This window comes from Fusarium redolens (genome assembly GCF_020744475.1).
Source record: "Fusarium redolens strain MPI-CAGE-AT-0023 chromosome Unknown BKA55scaffold_14, whole genome shotgun sequence".
NCBI classification, from domain to species: domain Eukaryota; kingdom Fungi; phylum Ascomycota; class Sordariomycetes; order Hypocreales; family Nectriaceae; genus Fusarium; species Fusarium redolens.
The window spans coordinates 954,884-973,393 of record NW_025763677.1 but is presented as its reverse complement, the minus strand read 5'-3'; the positions used below and the strand labels follow the sequence as shown (position 1 = coordinate 973,393).

General features: G+C 49.0%; 8 protein-coding genes across 8 annotated transcripts; 4 read left to right on the top strand and 4 right to left on the bottom strand.

The window, feature by feature from the left end:
* The first annotated feature begins 326 nt into the window (after positions 1-326).
* BKA55DRAFT_741256 (uncharacterized protein) lies at positions 327-3,331 on the top strand. The gene is made up of 11 exons (XM_046201468.1): positions 327-482; positions 532-708; positions 757-908; positions 962-1,320; positions 1,374-1,534; positions 1,590-1,850; positions 1,901-2,009; positions 2,063-2,428; positions 2,481-2,844; positions 2,894-3,032; positions 3,088-3,331. The coding sequence occupies exons 1-11, from the start codon at positions 338-340 to the stop codon at positions 3,270-3,272; spliced, it is 2,418 nt and encodes an 805-aa protein (XP_046046032.1). The 5' UTR covers positions 327-337; the 3' UTR covers positions 3,273-3,331.
* Positions 3,332-3,850: 519 nt separating this feature from the next.
* On the bottom strand, positions 3,851-5,436 carry BKA55DRAFT_693769 (general substrate transporter; the record flags this gene model as incomplete). Its single annotated transcript, XM_046199956.1, has 3 exons — positions 3,851-3,985; positions 4,037-5,267; positions 5,327-5,436. The coding sequence occupies 3 exons, from the start codon at positions 5,434-5,436 to the stop codon at positions 3,851-3,853; spliced, it is 1,476 nt and encodes a 491-aa protein (XP_046046031.1).
* A 391-nt stretch (positions 5,437-5,827) lies between these two features.
* BKA55DRAFT_542824 (uncharacterized protein) lies at positions 5,828-7,841 on the top strand (the record flags this gene model as incomplete). Its single annotated transcript, XM_046190522.1, has 3 exons — positions 5,828-5,835; positions 5,901-6,052; positions 6,115-7,841. The coding sequence occupies 3 exons, from the start codon at positions 5,828-5,830 to the stop codon at positions 7,839-7,841; spliced, it is 1,887 nt and encodes a 628-aa protein (XP_046046030.1).
* A 60-nt stretch (positions 7,842-7,901) lies between these two features.
* On the bottom strand, positions 7,902-10,346 carry BKA55DRAFT_650289 (bacterial alpha-L-rhamnosidase-domain-containing protein; the record flags this gene model as incomplete). Its single annotated transcript, XM_046197294.1, has 1 exon — positions 7,902-10,346. One exon carries the CDS (start codon positions 10,344-10,346, stop codon positions 7,902-7,904), a length of 2,445 nt encoding a protein of 814 aa, XP_046046029.1.
* A 356-nt stretch (positions 10,347-10,702) lies between these two features.
* Positions 10,703-12,830, bottom strand: BKA55DRAFT_577205 (fungal-specific transcription factor domain-containing protein). The gene has a single exon (XM_046193580.1). The coding sequence runs from the start codon at positions 12,637-12,639 to the stop codon at positions 10,714-10,716; it is 1,926 nt and encodes a 641-aa protein (XP_046046028.1). The 5' UTR covers positions 12,640-12,830; the 3' UTR covers positions 10,703-10,713.
* A 110-nt stretch (positions 12,831-12,940) lies between these two features.
* On the top strand, positions 12,941-14,495 carry BKA55DRAFT_577204 (fungal-specific transcription factor domain-containing protein). The gene has a single exon (XM_046193579.1). It carries the CDS (start codon positions 13,030-13,032, stop codon positions 14,359-14,361), a length of 1,332 nt encoding a protein of 443 aa, XP_046046027.1. The 5' UTR covers positions 12,941-13,029; the 3' UTR covers positions 14,362-14,495.
* Positions 14,496-14,922: 427 nt separating this feature from the next.
* BKA55DRAFT_666133 (uncharacterized protein) lies at positions 14,923-16,049 on the bottom strand (the record flags this gene model as incomplete). The annotated part of the gene is made up of 2 exons (XM_046197770.1): positions 15,035-16,049; positions 14,923-14,982 (listed from the first exon to the last, which is right to left on the bottom strand). Exons 1-2 carry the CDS (start codon positions 15,851-15,853, stop codon positions 14,923-14,925), a joined length of 879 nt encoding a protein of 292 aa, XP_046046026.1. The 5' UTR covers positions 15,854-16,049.
* A 645-nt stretch (positions 16,050-16,694) lies between these two features.
* On the top strand, positions 16,695-18,119 carry BKA55DRAFT_519870 (amino acid/polyamine transporter I; the record flags this gene model as incomplete). Its single annotated transcript, XM_046188370.1, has 1 exon — positions 16,695-18,119. One exon carries the CDS (start codon positions 16,695-16,697, stop codon positions 18,117-18,119), a length of 1,425 nt encoding a protein of 474 aa, XP_046046025.1.
* Between the last annotated feature and the right edge of the window lie 391 nt (positions 18,120-18,510).

The window sequence follows — 18,510 nt, the reverse complement described above, 5'->3', positions numbered from 1 at the left end:
ATGCACTAGCTGATCCCGGTCTTAAGGTGCTAAGCCACAGCTCCCCAAAGGCAGAATCTGCAGAGTCGTTCCGAATTCTCGGTCTTTTCGCTTCAGTCTTTCATGATTCGTTAGCAAAGGTACTCCCCTACCGAAGAGCGAGGTTGCTCAGCCCGCCAAGGTGTCATGCGTTGCGTGTCATGCGTTGCGTGTCATATCTCGGTGTTTTAGCTTTGACCACCATGCCAAGCTGTCCACCTAAATTAGTCTACGCTAGTCTCAGCTCCGCCGTATATCATCTGCTCTGCATCTCCATCTGCCGAGTTTCTATGCTTCTTTTGGTAAATCCGATCATACCATGTCGAAATCAAGATCTCAATCTCCGTCTAAAGGTGAGGCGTCGCACGAGACTGACAATGTCTTGGACGTTCCTTGGGATGCACCACCTCCTTACGAGTTGCATTCTTCTGGATCTGTTCTCGCAAGCTCATCGCGCGTTAACGGTATGTACCCTTTTTGTCCTGAGGCTATCGTGATGCTGATTGCGCCAAGACCATGGAGGGGTCGACATCGAGTTCTCATCGCTGCACCCCGATGAAGTCAATCGCCTTCTTCCTCCCGCCAAAGCCCAAGACTTTGAACCTGCACCAAACAGCAACCTCCCCGCCGCTGCTCCCTCTGGTCCCTGTCCAGCTCTCAATGTCGTCATTCAAGTTGTTGGCAGTCGAGGTAGAGTCTGACGTCCTTCACATATTATTCTAAAACTAACAGATTTAGGCGATGTTCAACCCTTCATTGCCCTCGGCGTCGCTCTACAGCGATATGGCCATCGCGTACGATTAGCGACTCATGACAACTTTACAGACTTTGTCCGCTCATCTGGTCTAGAGTTCTACCCCATCGGGGGAGACCCTGAAGATCTCATGGCTGTAAGAATATCGACCGCTCTTCTGACAGCCGAGTGCTAATTGCATGGCCACAGTACATGGTCAAGAACCCCGGATTGATTCCCTCGATGGAAAGCCTTCGAGGTGGCGATATCGGCCGAAAGCGCGTCATGATCCGTGACATGCTGAGAGGCTGTTGGAGCTCTTGTGTTAGACCGGACCCCGTATCGAATCGTCCCTTCGTCGCCGATGCTATTATTGCAAACCCACCGAGTTTTGCACATGTCCACTGCGCCGAAGCATTAGGTATCCCGCTTCACATGATGTTCACGATGCCTTGGACAGCGACGAGGTCATTTCCTCATCCTTTGGCCAACGTTCAATCCCAGAATATGGATCCCAGGGCTTCTAATTACCTCAGTTATGGCGTCGTTGATTTGATGACATGGCAAGGGTACGATCCCATAGCAAAGTTTTAGTTCCTGGTACTTATGCTAACCACCACAGACTTGGAGATGTCATCAACTCGTGGAGAGTTAGTGACTTGCACCTTGAGCCCTTGGCTGCCGCTGTTGGCCCAGACATCATTGACCTCATGAAAGTACCATATACTTATTGCTGGTCGCCAGCTCTAGTCCCTAAGCCAAGTGACTGGGGGGACAGCATTGGTAAGACGTTATCAACAGATCCCGTTTTGAGTAGCGTGCTGATATAATACATTAGACATTTGTGGATTCTTCATGCGGGATGAACCCTCCTATACGCCACCCCAGGAGCTCGCAGACTTCCTGTCAAGGGGACCACCGCCAGTATATATAGGCTTTGGAAGCATCGTCATTGAGGACCCTACGGCCCTAACAAACATAATCAAAGAGTCGTGCAGGGCTGCAGGAGCCAGAGTTATTATTTCTCGAGGCTGGAGCAAACTAGGTGGAAATGACCCTAACACCGACTCTATTTTCTACTTGGGTGATTGCCCTCACGGTATGTAGTACATCCCAGAGTCAGCAGTCTATTCTCTAACCTTTTGATAGAGTGGTTATTTAAGCGTGTCGCTGCTGTTGTTCATCATGGCGGCGCAGGTACTACGGCCTGTGGCCTTGTCAATGGTCGACCGACTACCATTGTGCCATTCTTCGGCGAGTAAGTTTCTTCTCCACTCACATCCTGAAACAGTTGTAGTGACATCTTCATAGCCAGCCTTTTTGGGGAAGTGTTGTTGCGTCCAATGGAGCAGGTCCACAACCCATTGCCTACAAAAGCATCTCTGTGGACAAACTAAGTTCCGCTATCCGATTCTGCCTCAGCCCGGAGGCCCAGACTGCTGCCAACAGGATTGCATCGCAGATGAGGCAGGAGAGAGGTGTTGAGACAGCAGTGAACTCCTTTCATCGACATCTACCAGTGGCTAGCCTCACTTGCGAGCTCATACCACATAACGCTGCTAAATGGCAGTACGTTGGCAAGGCAAAGAGGGGTGACAAGGGCCAGGTTACGGTATCAAACGCAGCCCTGAAAGTTCTTCTGGACGCCAAGAAAGTCAAGTTGACAGACTTTGAACCGTAAGTTATTGTCAATGCACGTATTTCCAATGACACTGACTTACGTATTTAGACTTCGATCGAAGGAATACCATGTTGAAAATAAGCGATGGGATCCCCTAACAGCTGGCGCCTCGTCGGTTCTAGGCACCATGACAGACTTTACCTCTGCCCTGGGCGGTGCATTCATTGACCCCTTCAAAGACATAAAGCGTGTCCGACCAGATGGTTCTCATCGCTCAGCGGGCACAGCGACTGCAGTGGCCAGCGGAAAAGCTCTGCAGGGCATGACAACCGCTGTGGTGAAGGGGTCGCTCGTAGATGTCCCATTGGCATTGACTGAAGGACTTCGCAACACGCCGCGACTGTATGGAGAAAAGGTCCAGGATCATGGCCCTGTGACAGATTGGAAGAGCGGCGGCACAGTTGCAGCAAAGGTATGTATCGCTACCTTTGGAGTTGGAAATGGATACTAACATGAGTCAGAACTTTGGGGTTGGTTTCTACGAAGGCGTGACCGATATCGTGACGAAACCCATCAAAGGTGCCAAAGAAGAGGGTGCATTGGGTTTCTTTAAGGGAGTTGGAAAGGGATCCCTCAATCTCGTTGCAAAACCAGGCAGTGGTAAGTCTACAATGCATCTTTAACTCTTGTTACATGCGAGCTAACAACGATTTAGCAATGTTTGGATTGCTTGCATACCCAGCCCAGGGAGTGTACAAGAGCGTGAAGGGCATGAAGACGAATAGGGCAAAGGAGTTGGTTGCAGCTGGTAAGGTTGAATCTTTGACGGACAGGCACGATGGGTCAATGCAAGCCGACGCCAGTCAAGTTATCAGGCGATTTCAGGAATTAACAATGTAGATCACTTTACTTGGAGTATACTTGATTTTATTATATATAGTAAAATTATTCTACTTTACTATGTTTCTGTGAATTACTCTCTTCTGTATTTTGATCTTGCTTGATTCCTTTGTAGCTAAATGAAAAATAGTTTTTACACCTATGTTTGCCTGTGGGTATAGGGTGAGTGCTTCTCCACTTGGCCGTGAGGCTCTTAAACGAGTTTCCTCGTTTATCGTTTATTAGATTTGAGAAGAACGACGTAGTGGGTCCGGTGCCCCATAGGTGAGATCCACAAGTATTTAGGTCCAACGCCAGTACCAAAGAGGGCAACACTTTCACCCTCCTGATTAATATTTTGATTCATCACTGACGTTACAACATTATTCATTTATGCTCTGAAATGCGGCTTTTGAACGTTTGAAGGCAAGAGAATTTATTACAATCTCTTCTCTGCCTATAACAATTGGCTACCCTACTTAATTATCGACTCAACATTAACTCCAAGTCTCAACATTCGTGACTTGGCTTCCAACTGTTACTACAACATCAGTCTGGCTTCCACCTACAGAAAGTCTCCAGTTCCAATAACAAGCATCTTAGACGGACTCCTTGCCATCTGCATGCTCAATAATTGTCGAAGTCTTGCCCTCAGCTCGAGCTGAATGCATACCAACACCACCACTAGGGCTATCGAAGATCCAAGCGATCTCTTCTAACGATGGTCCCTTTGTCTCCGGGAACACGAGCTAGACTCCAACAAATTCAACCATGACCCAACCAACGAAGATGATGTAGAACTTCCAAGTTATATCTTTGAGTCCAATAGGCACAACAAAGGTTGAAAGCATCATGAAGCAGAACTGGACAAAGTAGAAAAACGACAGTCCCTTGGTTCGCATACGATAAGGGAGGATCTCGGGGATGTAAAGTCCAAGATTGCCGTTGAAACCAAGATTATAAGCAGGTGAAAAGAGGTAAAGGAACGCAACGACAGTATACGCGGCAGCTTTGTTGGTGTTGTCCTTGGCGAATACGGCACTTCCTGCAGTGATGCAAATATCGATGACCCAGATGGCAGCAAGAGACCACAGGAAAAGCTTGCGACGGCCAACCTTTGCCGGCAACGTGGCGAAGTAAATGGCACTGAACCAAGAAAGCATCTGGTTGGTGGCATTGATGAGAGTCTGCTGAAGATCCGAGTTGAGTCCGACAGAGTGCAGGATGGGCGAGAGGTAATATGAGACAAAGGCATTGCCAGACATCTGTGAGCAGATAGCTGCCCAGATCATGATAAACATGCGCCTGCGGTTACCAGGAGTACTTCCCAGGTCCTTCAGGAAAGCAAACATGTTGTTCTGACTAGATGCCTCTGCACTCAGCGTCTCAAGGATCTCGGTGTACTCAAACTGAACGACAGGGTCAGAGGAGTCACCCTCGCCATGGTACTTGGCAAGCATCTGAAGTGCCTCATCGTTACGACCCTTGCTGACGAGCCATCGGGGCGACTCTGGGACAAACCAGACAAAAAGAAGCTGGATGATAGAGGGAAGGCCCTGCAGGGCTGATGGAATACGCCAAGATGCAGTGCTGTCAATGCGGAATGTACCAAACGTGCACCAGCCGGCAATGATCGATCCGACGGAGTAAAAGGTGAGAAAGAGAGCTGTAGCCGTACTTCGCTGAGCCGGGTGCGCAATCTCTGTGATGTAAGGAGCGCCAACTCCAGCAACAACAACACTGCCTGCACCGATAATGACTCGTGAGATGATAAACATGGCAATATTCATAGCAGCGCCCTGTATAGCCGCACCGATACAGCAAAGAGCAGCTCCAGTAGCGAGACCCCATCTTCGTCCAAAGGTATCGGCCGCGGGTGAGATGAGAAAAGTGCCTAGGATTCCACCGAGGGGATAGGCAGCGTTGAAGAAACCGAGCATAGCTCCTGTTGGAGTTCCGAAGTAAGTCTGCCAGTGAGTGACGGACTGCAGACCATTCATCATACTCCCGTCGAAACTGCATGTCACATTAGTTTTAGTCTGGCGAATGAATGAATCTGCGGGGAGTGGACTTACCCTTGGGAAAAGATGGACAGAAGTGGGATCATCATGAGAAAGTTGAGAGTGCGCAGATTGGGTGATTTCCACCAACGCCTGGTGTCAACAGGCGATGGAGGCAGAGCCATGGTGGCAGCTACTTCTGGTGAAGCCATTGAGCATACAAGAAATACTGAAGCAGATAGATGAAGGTTGATGCAATGCCAAAGTCAGAAGAAGTCTGGATTGGACGACTGGGATGAGAGTAAGAGTTTGATGATGGCTCCAGGTCCAGGTCATGGCTATATACATCCTCCTCTCGCTCGCCACGCCCTGTACTCGGGACCACTTCGACCGAGACCAGCCCCCCTCGACCCATTCCCACGGGGCATTGGGGAAAATCTGGGGAACGCTAGTAGGTGTTCTGGACCATCACGTGGGACATGGATTTCAGCACTTGCGCCGCCATTTAAGGGCCAACAAGCCCCGAAATTTCTGTAGCTTAAATGCAACCTCGACGGCGAAACAAAGACCGAAAGCATGGCCTCGTATGTTTAACTCCCCCGGAAACAGCAAAAAGCGGAGAAGGAAAAACGAATGACTGATTGTTTAGATGTGAGAGGTGTAAGCAGCGTAAAGCAAAGTGCGACCGCCGATTACCGGCCTGTCAGCGCTGTGAGAAGGCAAAGGTTGAGTGCGAGTATGGTGGGAGGCGGAAACCGGGGTTTCCAGCTGGGCATCGCCAGATGTTGGAGGACAAGATCGGTAAGTTGTATCATTTTCTACTCGCTTTGGTCCCAGTAAAGCCGGCTGACTGTTGGTTCCAGAGAGGCTGGAGTCCGAGTTACGTGCCATTCGCACCACGCCGAGAACGAGCACATCAACTGATCAAGGACCTGTACAAGACGCTGTAATCGAAGCGGAGAACAAATCCTCCAATGAACAACAATCGCGTTCAATGACCGTCGGTGAAGCATCACCTACCTTTGAGCGTACCCGCAGAGTTACAGAACGCAGACCCCCAACAGACCTCGTCGTTTCTCTCGCTTCCTTATACTTTCGTCACATCCACCCATGGTTTCCCTTCCTAGATGTTCAGCGCGTTTGCGCCGATATGGGCTCTATGGATGAACCTGCGTTACTCTACTACGCTCTTTTCGGGGTTACACTACCGTACTCGTTCGACTCTCGTCTTGACCAGGCCTCGAGCGACTCATTTTGGAAATACTCCAAGCGAAGCATATTTGTTGACGTGCTCGAGGAGCCCTCATATAGCTCGTTAGAAGTTCTTACGGTGCTTGTCTTGGATCTTTCGGGCATGACACATGGGCCTCAGGTCTGGGGTCCCTTGGCCGTAGCTACGAAGCTTGCTGTACAGCTCAAAAATACTGATGGGCTAGTCTTTCGCACCTCAACGGAGGCCGAAAGCAGTGAATCGCTCAGCAAGAGTGATGGTATTTTCCGACAGCGGTTATTCTGGGCTATCTACGCTCTCGACTGTACCATTTGCATTACTACCAACCATCCCTCGACCTTGGGCGACGATCATGTACGCCACTTCCTACCTGCGCGACAGCAAGTCTGGCGGGAGAACCTGTCAGAGGTAGACGATGCATCGCTTACTCCCGCCTCGGTGTTCAGCTACCAATTAGAGCTCTTTGATCTTTCTCGAAGAATTCACAGAGTTGGGACCGAATACAGCAGCCTCTACAACAACCAAGACCTGGAGTCGACTTGGCTGGGCGAGTTTCACAATACCTCGGCTGAACTCAATTCCTGGATGGAGACACTACCATCTCGGCTGTTCTGGCATAACCATAATGTTGTCGAAGATCGGGTCCCAAGCGCTATCCGGCCAGCTACTTTCATGCTGTATGGATACTATTACGCCTTGGATATCTATCTCAATGGCTTTCTCGCCATACCGTGTCATTTCAATTTCCAGTCCGATGCGCATCACGAAATACGTCGACTATGTCTAGAGCGATGTCTCAACAGCGTGCAAGCCCTATCTCAAATCGTCACAAAAGTGGCTGACCAAACTGTCGATAAACTCGGCTGGCCTTTTGCTTGGTCTGTCTGGGTGGCAGCTCGCTTCTTGACTGCGCAGAGATACTTCACAGGAGAGAGCGATCCCGAGGCCATGGCAAAAGTCTCACTTTTCACAACGTTTCTCAATACCATGGGTCGCTTTTGGCAGATCAGCGCTAGCTATGCGAGAATGATGCGTCGAGCAACATCTGATCTGGACGCAGGCACTGAGCCGGGACAAGGGACGATTCTCCAGCTTATGGCCGATCTTCGAGTCCCGACATCTCACGTGGAGGATCAGTTTAGGCCAGACTCAATGCTACACGGTATGATTAGTCCAGGACAGTCTGTTTCAACGTATGATAACCCCACCTATATGGACGTTGAGAGACTGGACAATCTTCTTCCAGTTTTCTCTGATGATACTTGCTTTGATATGTCTCAAGATCAAGACAACTGGTTTCGCATGCCGTTGTTTGCCTCGTCAGCATACCAACAGTTCAATGCGCCGGAGCAGGAGTGAAACCCAATTTCGAGCTTAAGATATCGACTTTGTAGTCCCTCTAATAAATATCTACTTTCCCTAAGACCTTGTCCAAGTGAAACTCATGCTCTCTGAGCTTTTCTCAACCATTCCCGGCCACCCTGGCAATTTCACATGCACAGAGATTGACTCGTCTAATCCCTCAATGCCCAACGTGACTCGCGTCTCTCCATCTAAAGAGCTCCAGCCAACCTTAGCCAGCACCATCTTTCCCTCCCTGTAGAACGGAACTGTCGCTTCGAGAGAGGTATACAGACCCAGGCGCGGAGCAAACTCCAACTCCTGCCATCCTGCCTTTGCAGGCCGTATCCCCGCAACCTCTGCCAAAAATTCGTAGATAGGAGCGCTTCCCCAAGCATGGCAGTCTGAGCGGTGCGAAACATCGTCCTCTTCCCAGGTCGTCAAGCCTAACGATAGCTGTTGACGCCATGGCTGCCAAAGAGCATGAAACAACTCGTCGTACAAAGAGCCTCCTGCAACACTAATGGCTCGAAGTGTGTAGAAAGACATGGAGATGGAAGTCTTGACAAGTGGCGCGCCACTTTGGGGACTTCCTAGGGCTCGCCTAAGCAATATTTGAGCGCTGCTACCACACACAGCACCGCTGAGAACTGCCCAGACCTGGTTATGTTGGCTAAGGTCAGCTTTAGTGTCTGAGCAAGCGGCAATACTGTCGGTAAAGTATTGACCATTAAAACAGTGATGTTTAACCGCATCGACAATTAGTCCAGCTCGATGAGCATACTCATCTGCAAGAGACAGTCGACCTGCACACTCCAACTGCAACTTGGCGGCTAGTTTGAGGGTATACGCATATAAGCTGTTGGTGTATGACGAAATACCGGAATTGGCTGCTGATGGAGGAATACCATAAGGCCTCCACTGCTCCGCCCAATCATGAAAGTTCCAAACACCTTTCTCATTTCCTAGACTTACAAGATCCAGTCTATCATCAATGCGTGCATGGAAATATCCCAGCACAGCATCAACGACAGGCATGAGAGGCCGAACAAACGCCTTGTCTGCATAATAAAGAAAGTGATCGTGTAGCATACAGATCCAGTAGAGAGAGAAGTGAGGGATGATCTGCAATTGAGCCGATGGTGCTCTACTGGCGGTAAGTCCGATACGGGGCTGAAAGGAGCTATGAAGCTGCACGATCGCCTGTCTGGCTAAACGATCATCCCCAGATACGTGATAAGTGAAGAGGCAAGAGCTGCGTGTGTCCATGGCGTATTGGAGTTGTTCATAAAAAGGGCAGTCCTCGTAGCAATCATGCATGCAGTTTTGTAAAGTTCGAACACTCGTGTCATACAACGCTCCCAAAGTTCCGTCATCTAAGGTCGTGCTGATCCTTGCCAATACGTCCAAAGGGTAGTTCACAACGTCCATATCGATGCCGCGCATAATCAGATCTGAAGATCCAGTTTCGATATTCAGTCTTATAAATCGGAAGGTGCGCCAGTGGAAAGGCATGTATACTTCCTCCGTGTCTTCGTCATTGTAGTATCCCAGACGTGGGTTCCCTTCTTTTCCTTGAAAAGTGTAAATATCCTTGGGGCCGATTAGGAACTTGCTTGTATCGCATCGGTTTCCTTTGCAGCGGAGATATGGAACCAGGACTGGATTGTCTTCGTAGCTTTCAGAGTATGTTATCGTAAGGCAAGCACCTCCAGTTTCTGGACGGATAAAGCGGAAACGAATAAAAGCAGTGGTATGAACGGGAACCTCGAGGTCTAGTTGATGACTTGAACGGGCGGGGAGAATGATGTTACTATCTCTGGATTGGATGTTGGTCAATGCTGCGTTCCAAGTGTCCTGGTGTAGGCAGCTCTGAACGTTGTGAATAGCGCTGAAATAAGACCTTTGGCTCCTCATCGCCGGAATGAGACGGGGTAATAGTTTCCACGGCGCCGTGACGCCTGTAGAGTTTTGGAATCGCAGCAGCACCGCAGAAATCCACTCCAACGGCGTATCGCGTGATGCCGAAACCAATTCGTACACGTGAAGAAAGTCGTCTTCCTCCTCGTCGATGCGAAGAGTCACACTGTGATCTATCGCCGTTTGCCAAAGCTCGCTGCTTCGAATCTGAGGTGACCAGACCTCATCATCAACAGTAGTCGCAATCTTTACACCACCTGTTCCCAGGCGTGGAAAGCTGGTACCGTACGAAGTCCCATGGAAGAGCCGGAGGACATGAATCGCAACATTATTCTCGCCCAGGCGCAAATACGGGCTGATGTCGACCTCATCGTAAAACCAGAGACTCGCGTCTCCCTTAACAGGGCCATATGCGACCAATTGCTTGTTAACGTATAGCTTGTATCGTGTATCGGCCGTGATCTGGATAGGAAGAGATGTCGGTATCTCCGCATCGACAGAGAATGTCTTGCGGAAATGTACGAACCGGCCGGCGGTAGACGTGGCCTTCTCGAGGAAAGCAGAATTCCACATCCACGACGTGTCGAATTGTTCGGCCGCCATTGTACAAGTTATCTCGAATTAGTGGCCGAGGTGTGACAGAAGAACTAAGAAAACAGCCTTTGGAGGGCTAAGATAAACAAACAATTGCTCATTGATTGTTGAGCGCAATTTTATCATGGCAACACTCAACGACCCCACGTCAGACTGGGTGGGCTTCGGATCTTGTCAGGCCGAGACATGGGAAGCGAGCGGGTTGACATACACCGGGCCAGCCGACCCATTTTATATCCCATGCAAACAAAGTGTTGCCTCGGGAATATCTTTAGCGAGACCATGGAGGTGTCAAAGCTTCATGATTCGGTTGTTTGTTAATTGTTTCCCTGAAGATTCGGGCCAAATAGATGGAGAGATGCTGTGTTTAATTTTCTCATACCGGAACAACATCATACTGAGTTCCTACAACAAAATCTTGCCACGATGTAGTTAAGCTCCTGGTAGAATTCCTATCACGCCACTTCCAATATTCAAGACAAATTGTACTTGCCAAGCTAACATTTGCGAATCCATGGCGGCCCTTTCTCTTAAACCAATTCAACGCACGCATCTTATGCTCCTCATCATAGCATTCACTTGCGATAACCATGCAAGGCCACAGAAGAATACATCCGTCGAGATCAGTAGCAACATCTTCAGCTGCTTCAAGATGAGCCAGTGCTTCAGACACAATATCTTGTAGCTGCCCTGGAGGCTTGTGACGGATACGTCGTTGGAAGTGTATTATTGTGGCGTAGTGCCAGACGGAGGCATAGTGCTGGTTGATGAAGTTGACTTTATCACTGCGGAATTGATTGTGTTGAGTGTTTGGGGTGACTTGGAGATAGATCTGGAGCTCTAGCTGATCGATCAGAGTGAAATCTCTTTCAGTATCTTTTTTCGAGAGAGTGTTGATCTGAGAAATTATACCCACGAGAGTCTTTGTAATACTGTGTTGTTTGAAGAGATAGTCCTCCGTGGCGGGGAGTTGCGATAACATATCTGCAAGGTCATCTTGTGTCTCAACATCACCCAAAACAACGAGACAAAGACATTGCAGAACCACAACGTGTAATTCAGATCCCGCATCAAGACCCAGATGAATTGTCCCTTGTACTATTATCCTCAGTGCAGCTTGTATATGAGTTCTCCAGTTGCGAGGCTGCCCCGTCATGGTGTCGTGCATAATACACATTGCAATAGCAGCGAGAACAGAAGTATAGTCCATGCGCTTTGGCTCTGAAATGGACTCTTGTAGATTTTGCAGGGCTACCTGGGCATTCCACGCTGATCGCGTATTCGTCTCGTCGTGCCGTAGGGTATTCAGATTGTGCGCGGCGGCAGCACAGACACCATGGAACACAGCCATGTGGCTCTTGGAAGTGCTACGGAGTCCTTCAGAAGCGAGACGAAGATATACAACTCGGTATGGATTGTCCACTGCGTCAATTGGTTCCATGTTTCTACACATGAAGACTAGCCAGTGATGGATCAGCTCAGTCTGTTGTCGAGACATGGAGATAGGGCTGAGACTGGTTTGTGGCGACGGGAATTCATGCCAGGAATTGAACGGGGTGTCGGTGACATGGATGTGATCTGGTGATGAATCGTCCTCTAGTGGAATTGCCATAGTGAAAGGGTTGTCGTTTTCCAAGCTGAGCGGGAAGAGTCCGGTTTCTGTCCATGATGACACTTGTGACTCAAGGTCGCAAGAGCTCGGGCCAAGGAACCATTCTGCTGAGAAAAGCTCATCCAGCACCAGATCATCATTTTCATTAACATAATCATGAATCGACGTGGTAGCTGGATGCGTAAGCGTACCGAGTATGGTGGTATCTAATGGCGGTTGATTGCTGAACTCTGGTACTGAAGGTTGACTTGCATCCATTAACGACTCATTAGAGGAGGGCGTGTGAGAATTCTCTGCTCCAGCTTCCTCCACCAGTCCTTGATCTGCCTGGCATTCTTGCGCATCAAGTTGCTGTTGTCCCGGCGACTCGTAACCCGTGCTCTGTCCAACGCTAAACACCGAAAAAGGACCAAAAGTCTGGGTCTCATGGCTAGCCTCAGTATAACAGCATCGGTTGATCATATCATCTAGGTCGTCTGGCGGTATTTCTACGGCATCTGTATCAAGGTTGATAAGGACTCTGAATGGAGTTTCCTTCTGGTTGCTTTTCCATGTAAGACGAACTCCATAGCCCTCGCAGATTCGACGTGCTTTGGTACATCGATTGCAGACAGGTTGCACCTCGTCACATTTCACTCTGCGGGCCCGACATGTCCAGCATCCTGTGAATGTTTTGGACTTTTTTCCCATGGCGTGAATTGTTGCTTCTGGAACTGGCTGTTGTGATGACTCGATGTTGAATGTTGCAAGGAGATGTACTGGGCAGACTCAATAGTCCTATTATTTTATGATGGTAGCAATTAGCAATTAAATGCACTTGCAGCTGAAATGGCGACGATAGTCTTGGAGTTGTTTGATAAGGCGGGGGAATTGGGATGTTGTTGCGGAGTTCTCTTAGCCGCTATCACTATCGGCCTCCGCGGACTGTGCCTGGCGTTAAATGAGACATTACCGCCACGCTAAGTACTTCGCCACCCTCAAAGCTTTACTACCCCGCCTCAAATTCCCCAGCTCAACTAGCAATACTCTTCATTTAGAGACCCCATCTCTTCATCAGACGCAGCCTGCTTCTCCAAGACCATGAAGGCGTCGAAGAAGCCAAAGACAAAGTCTCGTAGTGGTTGCGAGCAGTGCAAACGTCGCAAGGTCAAATGCGACGAGAGACGACCTATTTGCACACGCTGTTTGCTACGTAAAGAGACATGCACTGGAAACTTTAGCCACGATATCTGGCAGATCGAGAGGCCGTGGGTGTTCAACGAGCGGGCACCCTCAGCTCCTAGTGCTCTAGAAAATGCAACTCTTAGGCATTGGTATGATAGCGCTTGCTTGTCCATGGCCATCTTTTACCCACCTACGAATCCTCTCTCATATGCGCTTTCCGGCTGGCTGCGACATTCGAAAGCCTTGAGGCACACACTAGAGAGTGTTTCAGAAGCACATCAGCACTATTTTCAACCGGATAAGCTACCTTCAGCCCTTCAGACCAGGGGCCTAGCCATCTCCTCATTACAGAAAGAAATCGACAGATTACAGGCATCACAAACAAAGCAGCAGACCCTCCTCCGTACTACCATTCTGTCCTCTCTCATTTTATTTGTTTCTTCGGCTTGGCTAGATCCACTAGGAAACGATGTTGGCATCATGTTCATAAGTGGCATCAGCAATATCATCGAGTCACTCGCAGACTCGGCACCCACGGATCCGTTCGCCTTTTATCTCTTTGGTCTATATCTTTATTGCGAGGCTTTCACATCCTTCTTAGTACCAACCGGAGATTCTTATGGGTCTACTGCTTCGGTCGTAATTGCAATACAAAGGCCGCCATTCGACTCTCTCACCCATCCTGTTACTGGTGTCTCGAGCACTTTATGTCCCCTGATCTCGGAGGCAGGCCGTTATTTCAGATCGGTCCTTGACTCCAAATCGGTCTGCATGTCGACTTTCAGTGATATAGAAGCACGGCTGTATGGATGGACACCTCCAGACACCATTTGCCATCAGGAACTTCTTTTACAGTTAGCTGAAGGGTATCGCAGAATTGGCCTTATTATGCTTTACCAAGCCAATGCAACGCAAGTAGAAGGAACAACGACTGCAACCGATTTGCCTTTGATCGATATGGTACTCGAGGCGATGAGAATATTGAGATGTATTCCTGATGGTCACCCTCTACTGAACTGGGTAGGGCCTTTACTTACCATCGCTGGTCCCGAGTTACCTTCATCATTCGTAGAGGAGCGAGCATTAGTAGAAACCACATTTCAGAGACTAACTCGGTGGACTCGAGTTCAGACATATAACCGTGGGCTTGAGCTTGTAAGGGAAATCTGGAAGTTAAGAGACATGGGAGTTAAAGCGTCATGGCTACAAGTTATGTTACATCAAGGAATATCCTTAGCAGTTTTATAAATCGTGAAACTATATAATTAGTATATCTTATGTAAAGCTAGTTATATAAGAATAGTCTTAAGCATGGACCCATGGAGCCTTCAACATTGCTCTTGATGTTTGGATTGTGCTTTTGCTAGTGAGACAAGCAAGGCCCTTGCAGCTCACATGGTGGAAAGGCTTCGTATTATACTTATGTTTGGCGTTATCGTCCTGTCAGTGTTTCATCCTGATCATGAAGGCTTGGGTACAAGCCGACGGCTGTTTCCTAGTGTCACTACTACAAGCATCGTTAGATTACAAGTCATTTTTCTAAGTGAGTATCACCAGGAACAACAGAGGGGCCAGACGGGTCAATGGTCAAGCCAGTCACTGATGAGGGCTTACCGCTCCAGTTCACACGAAACCTCTAACGACGGCTCGAATATTGGAAGGTGAAAGAGAGCCATTCATGCAGTTTTATTATCGACTTTTAGGTTCGATATGTGGGGATGCCGTAGTTTTTATTCACAATGCAATCAACTACTAGTGCGTTTCCAAGACTCAGTCACAAATATTACAAGGCATAAGAAAACATAGCTCTCATAAGTAGTACGGTTGTATTTTTCGAAAGGCCTGGACTGGGATCTGTGTTTCCTTTCCCTTGATGATATTACTTCAAGTTCTTAAATCCGGGTGTGAGGAACCTCCGTACAGGGTATGACTCTTCCTCCACCTCCTCATCCTTGAGCTCAGTCCATTCAGCGCCAACCTTATGAACTCGAACATCTTCGTAGTGACGACCGATCAGATGGGGCAGATAGGCCTGGCCAACGCCAAGTTCGTCCACAGACACGACAGTATAATCCGCCCGACCAGTGGTGTACTTGAAATCGCCGACAGACTCGATTGGGATGCTGTGAAGAGGGTCGGCAGTGGTACCTCGAATAGTAAGACGGCCATGGCCAACGGAGTGGTGGACATCGTGTTCACGAACTTCGAGGGTGCTGATGAGAGGCTCCCATTGGAGGCCCTTGCCTTGGGCGTGAGGGTAAGCTTTGATCTCAAAGTTAACCGAGTCGCGAACCCCGGGCGCAAGATCCTCGTCGAACTTGGCTTGCACCTCGATAAGACGAACGCCATTGCGCTCAGCATAGGCATAACGCCAATCTCCAGATCGCCAGAGTCGACATGTGCCAGTTTTCTTGGCCTCGCCCCAGACCTCACGACCCCAGGTGACGGGAAGATCATTACTAATAATAATCTCGAGCATAAAGGTGCCGGCCTTGCCACGGAACTTGACGTCGAGGCTCACAATGGCACAGTCAAACTCTCCGCACAGCTTGCTCTCCATAGTGGCCATGAGGATATGGCCGGTGGGGGTGTCGCCCGGCTGCAGACCGGGCGGCAGGACGCTGCGGACATATTCAGGGGTGGTAGTGAAGTCGATAACGATGGCTTCTTGGGAGAAGGAGGGCTTGGAAGAGAACTCCTCAAAGGTGCGAACTTGTTCTGGGGAAGCGACAAATGACATTTTGATAGCGGTGGTTGGCTACGGGCAATCGAGGTAGATAGATGATGATGATGATGATGGGAGAGGTGAGCGTCAGGATCGTGGCTGGGTTCCTTGACGTCGAGCAAATGAGGCTATTTAACTCAGACGGTTCGGAAGTCGCTCGTCTCTCTGACCATTTTAAGATGCCTATAAAGTTGACTGTTTTGGAAGAAATGCGAACAAATCTAGGCTCATATGTTATCTTCCATCACAATGCCGATCCTTGGCGGTGGTCAGGCTTTTATCCTAATTTGGACAATGTGCGAGACTGTCGATGGTGTGGGTCCAAGCTAATCTCTCTTCTCCGAGCGGTGGAAGTTTCCGCTAGTCCAAGAGTCACGAACCACCACCATCTCTAGCCAATAGCAAGCCATTGGAGTCAAGGGTGTCCGCCTCCAGGTTTTCCCCAGTATCTTCTGCATGGTTCCGATCTATACTATCGTGGCTCAGGTTCATGCATAGTAACTGTCGAGCCTCTTGACGCTTAATTCTTGTCAGCTTGATACCCAATCACCCGTGTTCGCAGCCTAAAGTTTAACGTTATGGCTAGCAAGTACTTCTACAGTTGATACCCCAAGATGGTGTATTTAAACACGGTGCTTTCCAATCATCACCTTCTCATAACTCTAACACCACCCTCTGACCACTCTATCCTTCATATCCCCTTTTTATCGTTGCATATTCAATCTTTCTTCTTTAGTTGCGCAGTAGCGACGATACCATGGAAACAGAAGCCTCTTCCAAAGAACGAAAGAGCCAACAGCATGGCCATTTGCACCAGTCGCCAAGTATCTCTATCATGGATGGATCCCACTACCAGATGCACCAAAAGCCGTTTACCGTTTGGACGGCCATGGGCATCGGCCACTCGATCACCAATACAGCCATCACCCTCATCGTGGGTCTCGCCAGCGGCGTCGCTCTTGGCGGCCCCCCCCTCTTCATCTACGGCTTCCTCATCATGGCAATCATCGCTGTATGTGTTGCCATCAGCCTAGGCGAGCTTGCCTCAGCTCTGCCTCACTCGGGCGGTCAATACTTCTGGGTCGCTGTTCTAGCTCCTCCAAAGCATAGACGCTTTCTTTCCTATATCACTGGCATTGTGGGATGGGCTGGGGCTGTATGCACTAGTGCTTCGGTCTGCCTCGCCGTGCCAACCACCATCTTCGCCATGGTCTCTATTACAAACCCCGACTTCAATTATAGTCCTTGGATGGGGTTCGTGGGGTTCCAGGTTCTGAACCTGCTGGCATTCACCTTCAATTGCTTTGAGCGTGTTCTCCCCTGGGTCAGCCGTTTTCTCCTCGTCTTCACCGTCTGCACCGTGATAGTTGTATTTGTTGGCGTTTTGGCGGCGAGCCCACAGAAACAATCTGCAGACAATCTCTTTGTCAACCTGTACAACATCTCGGGCTGGTCCAATGGTGTGGCCTTCATGATCGGACTCAACGCCCCTAACTGGGCCTTCTCCTGCCTCGACGCTGTGGTGCATCTGGCTGACGAGATTCCAAACCCTCGAAGAAACATACCTCAAGCTCTACTAGTAACAGTTGCTCTTGGCAGCGCGACTGGACTTCCTATAATCCTTGCGCTCTTCCTGGCGGCTCCCTCAGTCGATAACATTGTCAACTCTGCCACGCCATCGCTACAGATCTTCCAAGATGCGTTCAAACAGAACACTGCTGCTGCGTTAGGATTGCAGAGCTTGGTATTGATATCCGCTGCAGGCGCTATCATTGGCATCCATACTTGGCAGTCTCGCATTGCTTGGGCTTTCAGCAAAGACAAAGGATTTCCATTTCATCGATTTCTTTCTCAAATTGCTCCAGAACCTTACGGTACTCCAATCTATGCCCACGTCTGGTCTTGTTCCTGGACAGCTGTCCTTGGGTGTATCTACATGGGCTCGCAGCTTGCTTTCAATTCTCTTGTTTCAGGCGGCATCCTTCTACAGTACATGACCTACTTTACCAGCATAGCGTGTCTTTTGTGGTACGGCCGGTCGAACATCACCCCAGGCCCTTTCTGGTACCCCAAGCTTGGTCTGATTGCGAACATTGTTGTCTTGGTTTGGACTACGATTGCACTTGTTTTCTATTGCTTCCCTTTATTCGTCCCGGTTCAAGCAGATTTGATGAACTATGTGTCTTGTGTAATTGTAGGAGTTTTGCTGTATGCTTTGTTATACTGGATTGCATTCGGCCGCAAAGAATATCAGACCCCACAGCCGGAGCAGTACGATTAAACCATGTTTGCTTCAGTGTTATCAGATAATGTTGTTGTATGGGAAAATATAACTTATCTACGACTATAGTGTTGAAACATAACCTTGCACTCACATGTTCCCATATTAGAACCTGCCTTCTTGATTGAGGATTTGTTCCTCTAATTTTCAGCGAGTTGAAGCCTGTTATGTTCGGAAACCGACTTGAGAGTCCATAGTTTCTTGGCATATAACTATAGAAGAAACCGTTTCATCCGAAATTCCATCTGTACGTCGGAGGTTTGAAGACATTTTGTTTCAGAGAACTCTGAGTAACCCTCGTTCAATATCACGAAGCCATCGATGATGCGAAGTTGACCTGATGTGATCATTTAGACCAATACCGAGGTACTCTTTGAACTGTTTTTCCTTT

What these genes read in the sequence shown, in the direction of transcription:
- BKA55DRAFT_577205 (XM_046193580.1), bottom strand. Translation starts at nt 12,639, where the DNA reads ATGGGAAAAAAGTCCAAAACATTCACAGGATGCTGGACATGTCGGGCC.
- BKA55DRAFT_741256 (XM_046201468.1), top strand. Translation starts at nt 338, where the DNA reads ATGTCGAAATCAAGATCTCAATCTCCGTCTAAAGGTGAGGCGTCGCAC. An exon ending in TGACTGGGGGGACAGCATTG is followed by an intron (nt 1,535 to 1,589) that starts GTAAGACGTTAT and finishes ATAATACATTAG; the next exon opens with ACATTTGTGGATTCTTCATG. An exon ending in CTTGGGTGATTGCCCTCACG is followed by an intron (nt 1,851 to 1,900) that starts GTATGTAGTACA and finishes ACCTTTTGATAG; the next exon opens with AGTGGTTATTTAAGCGTGTC.
- BKA55DRAFT_577204 (XM_046193579.1), top strand. Translation starts at nt 13,030, where the DNA reads ATGAAGGCGTCGAAGAAGCCAAAGACAAAGTCTCGTAGTGGTTGCGAG.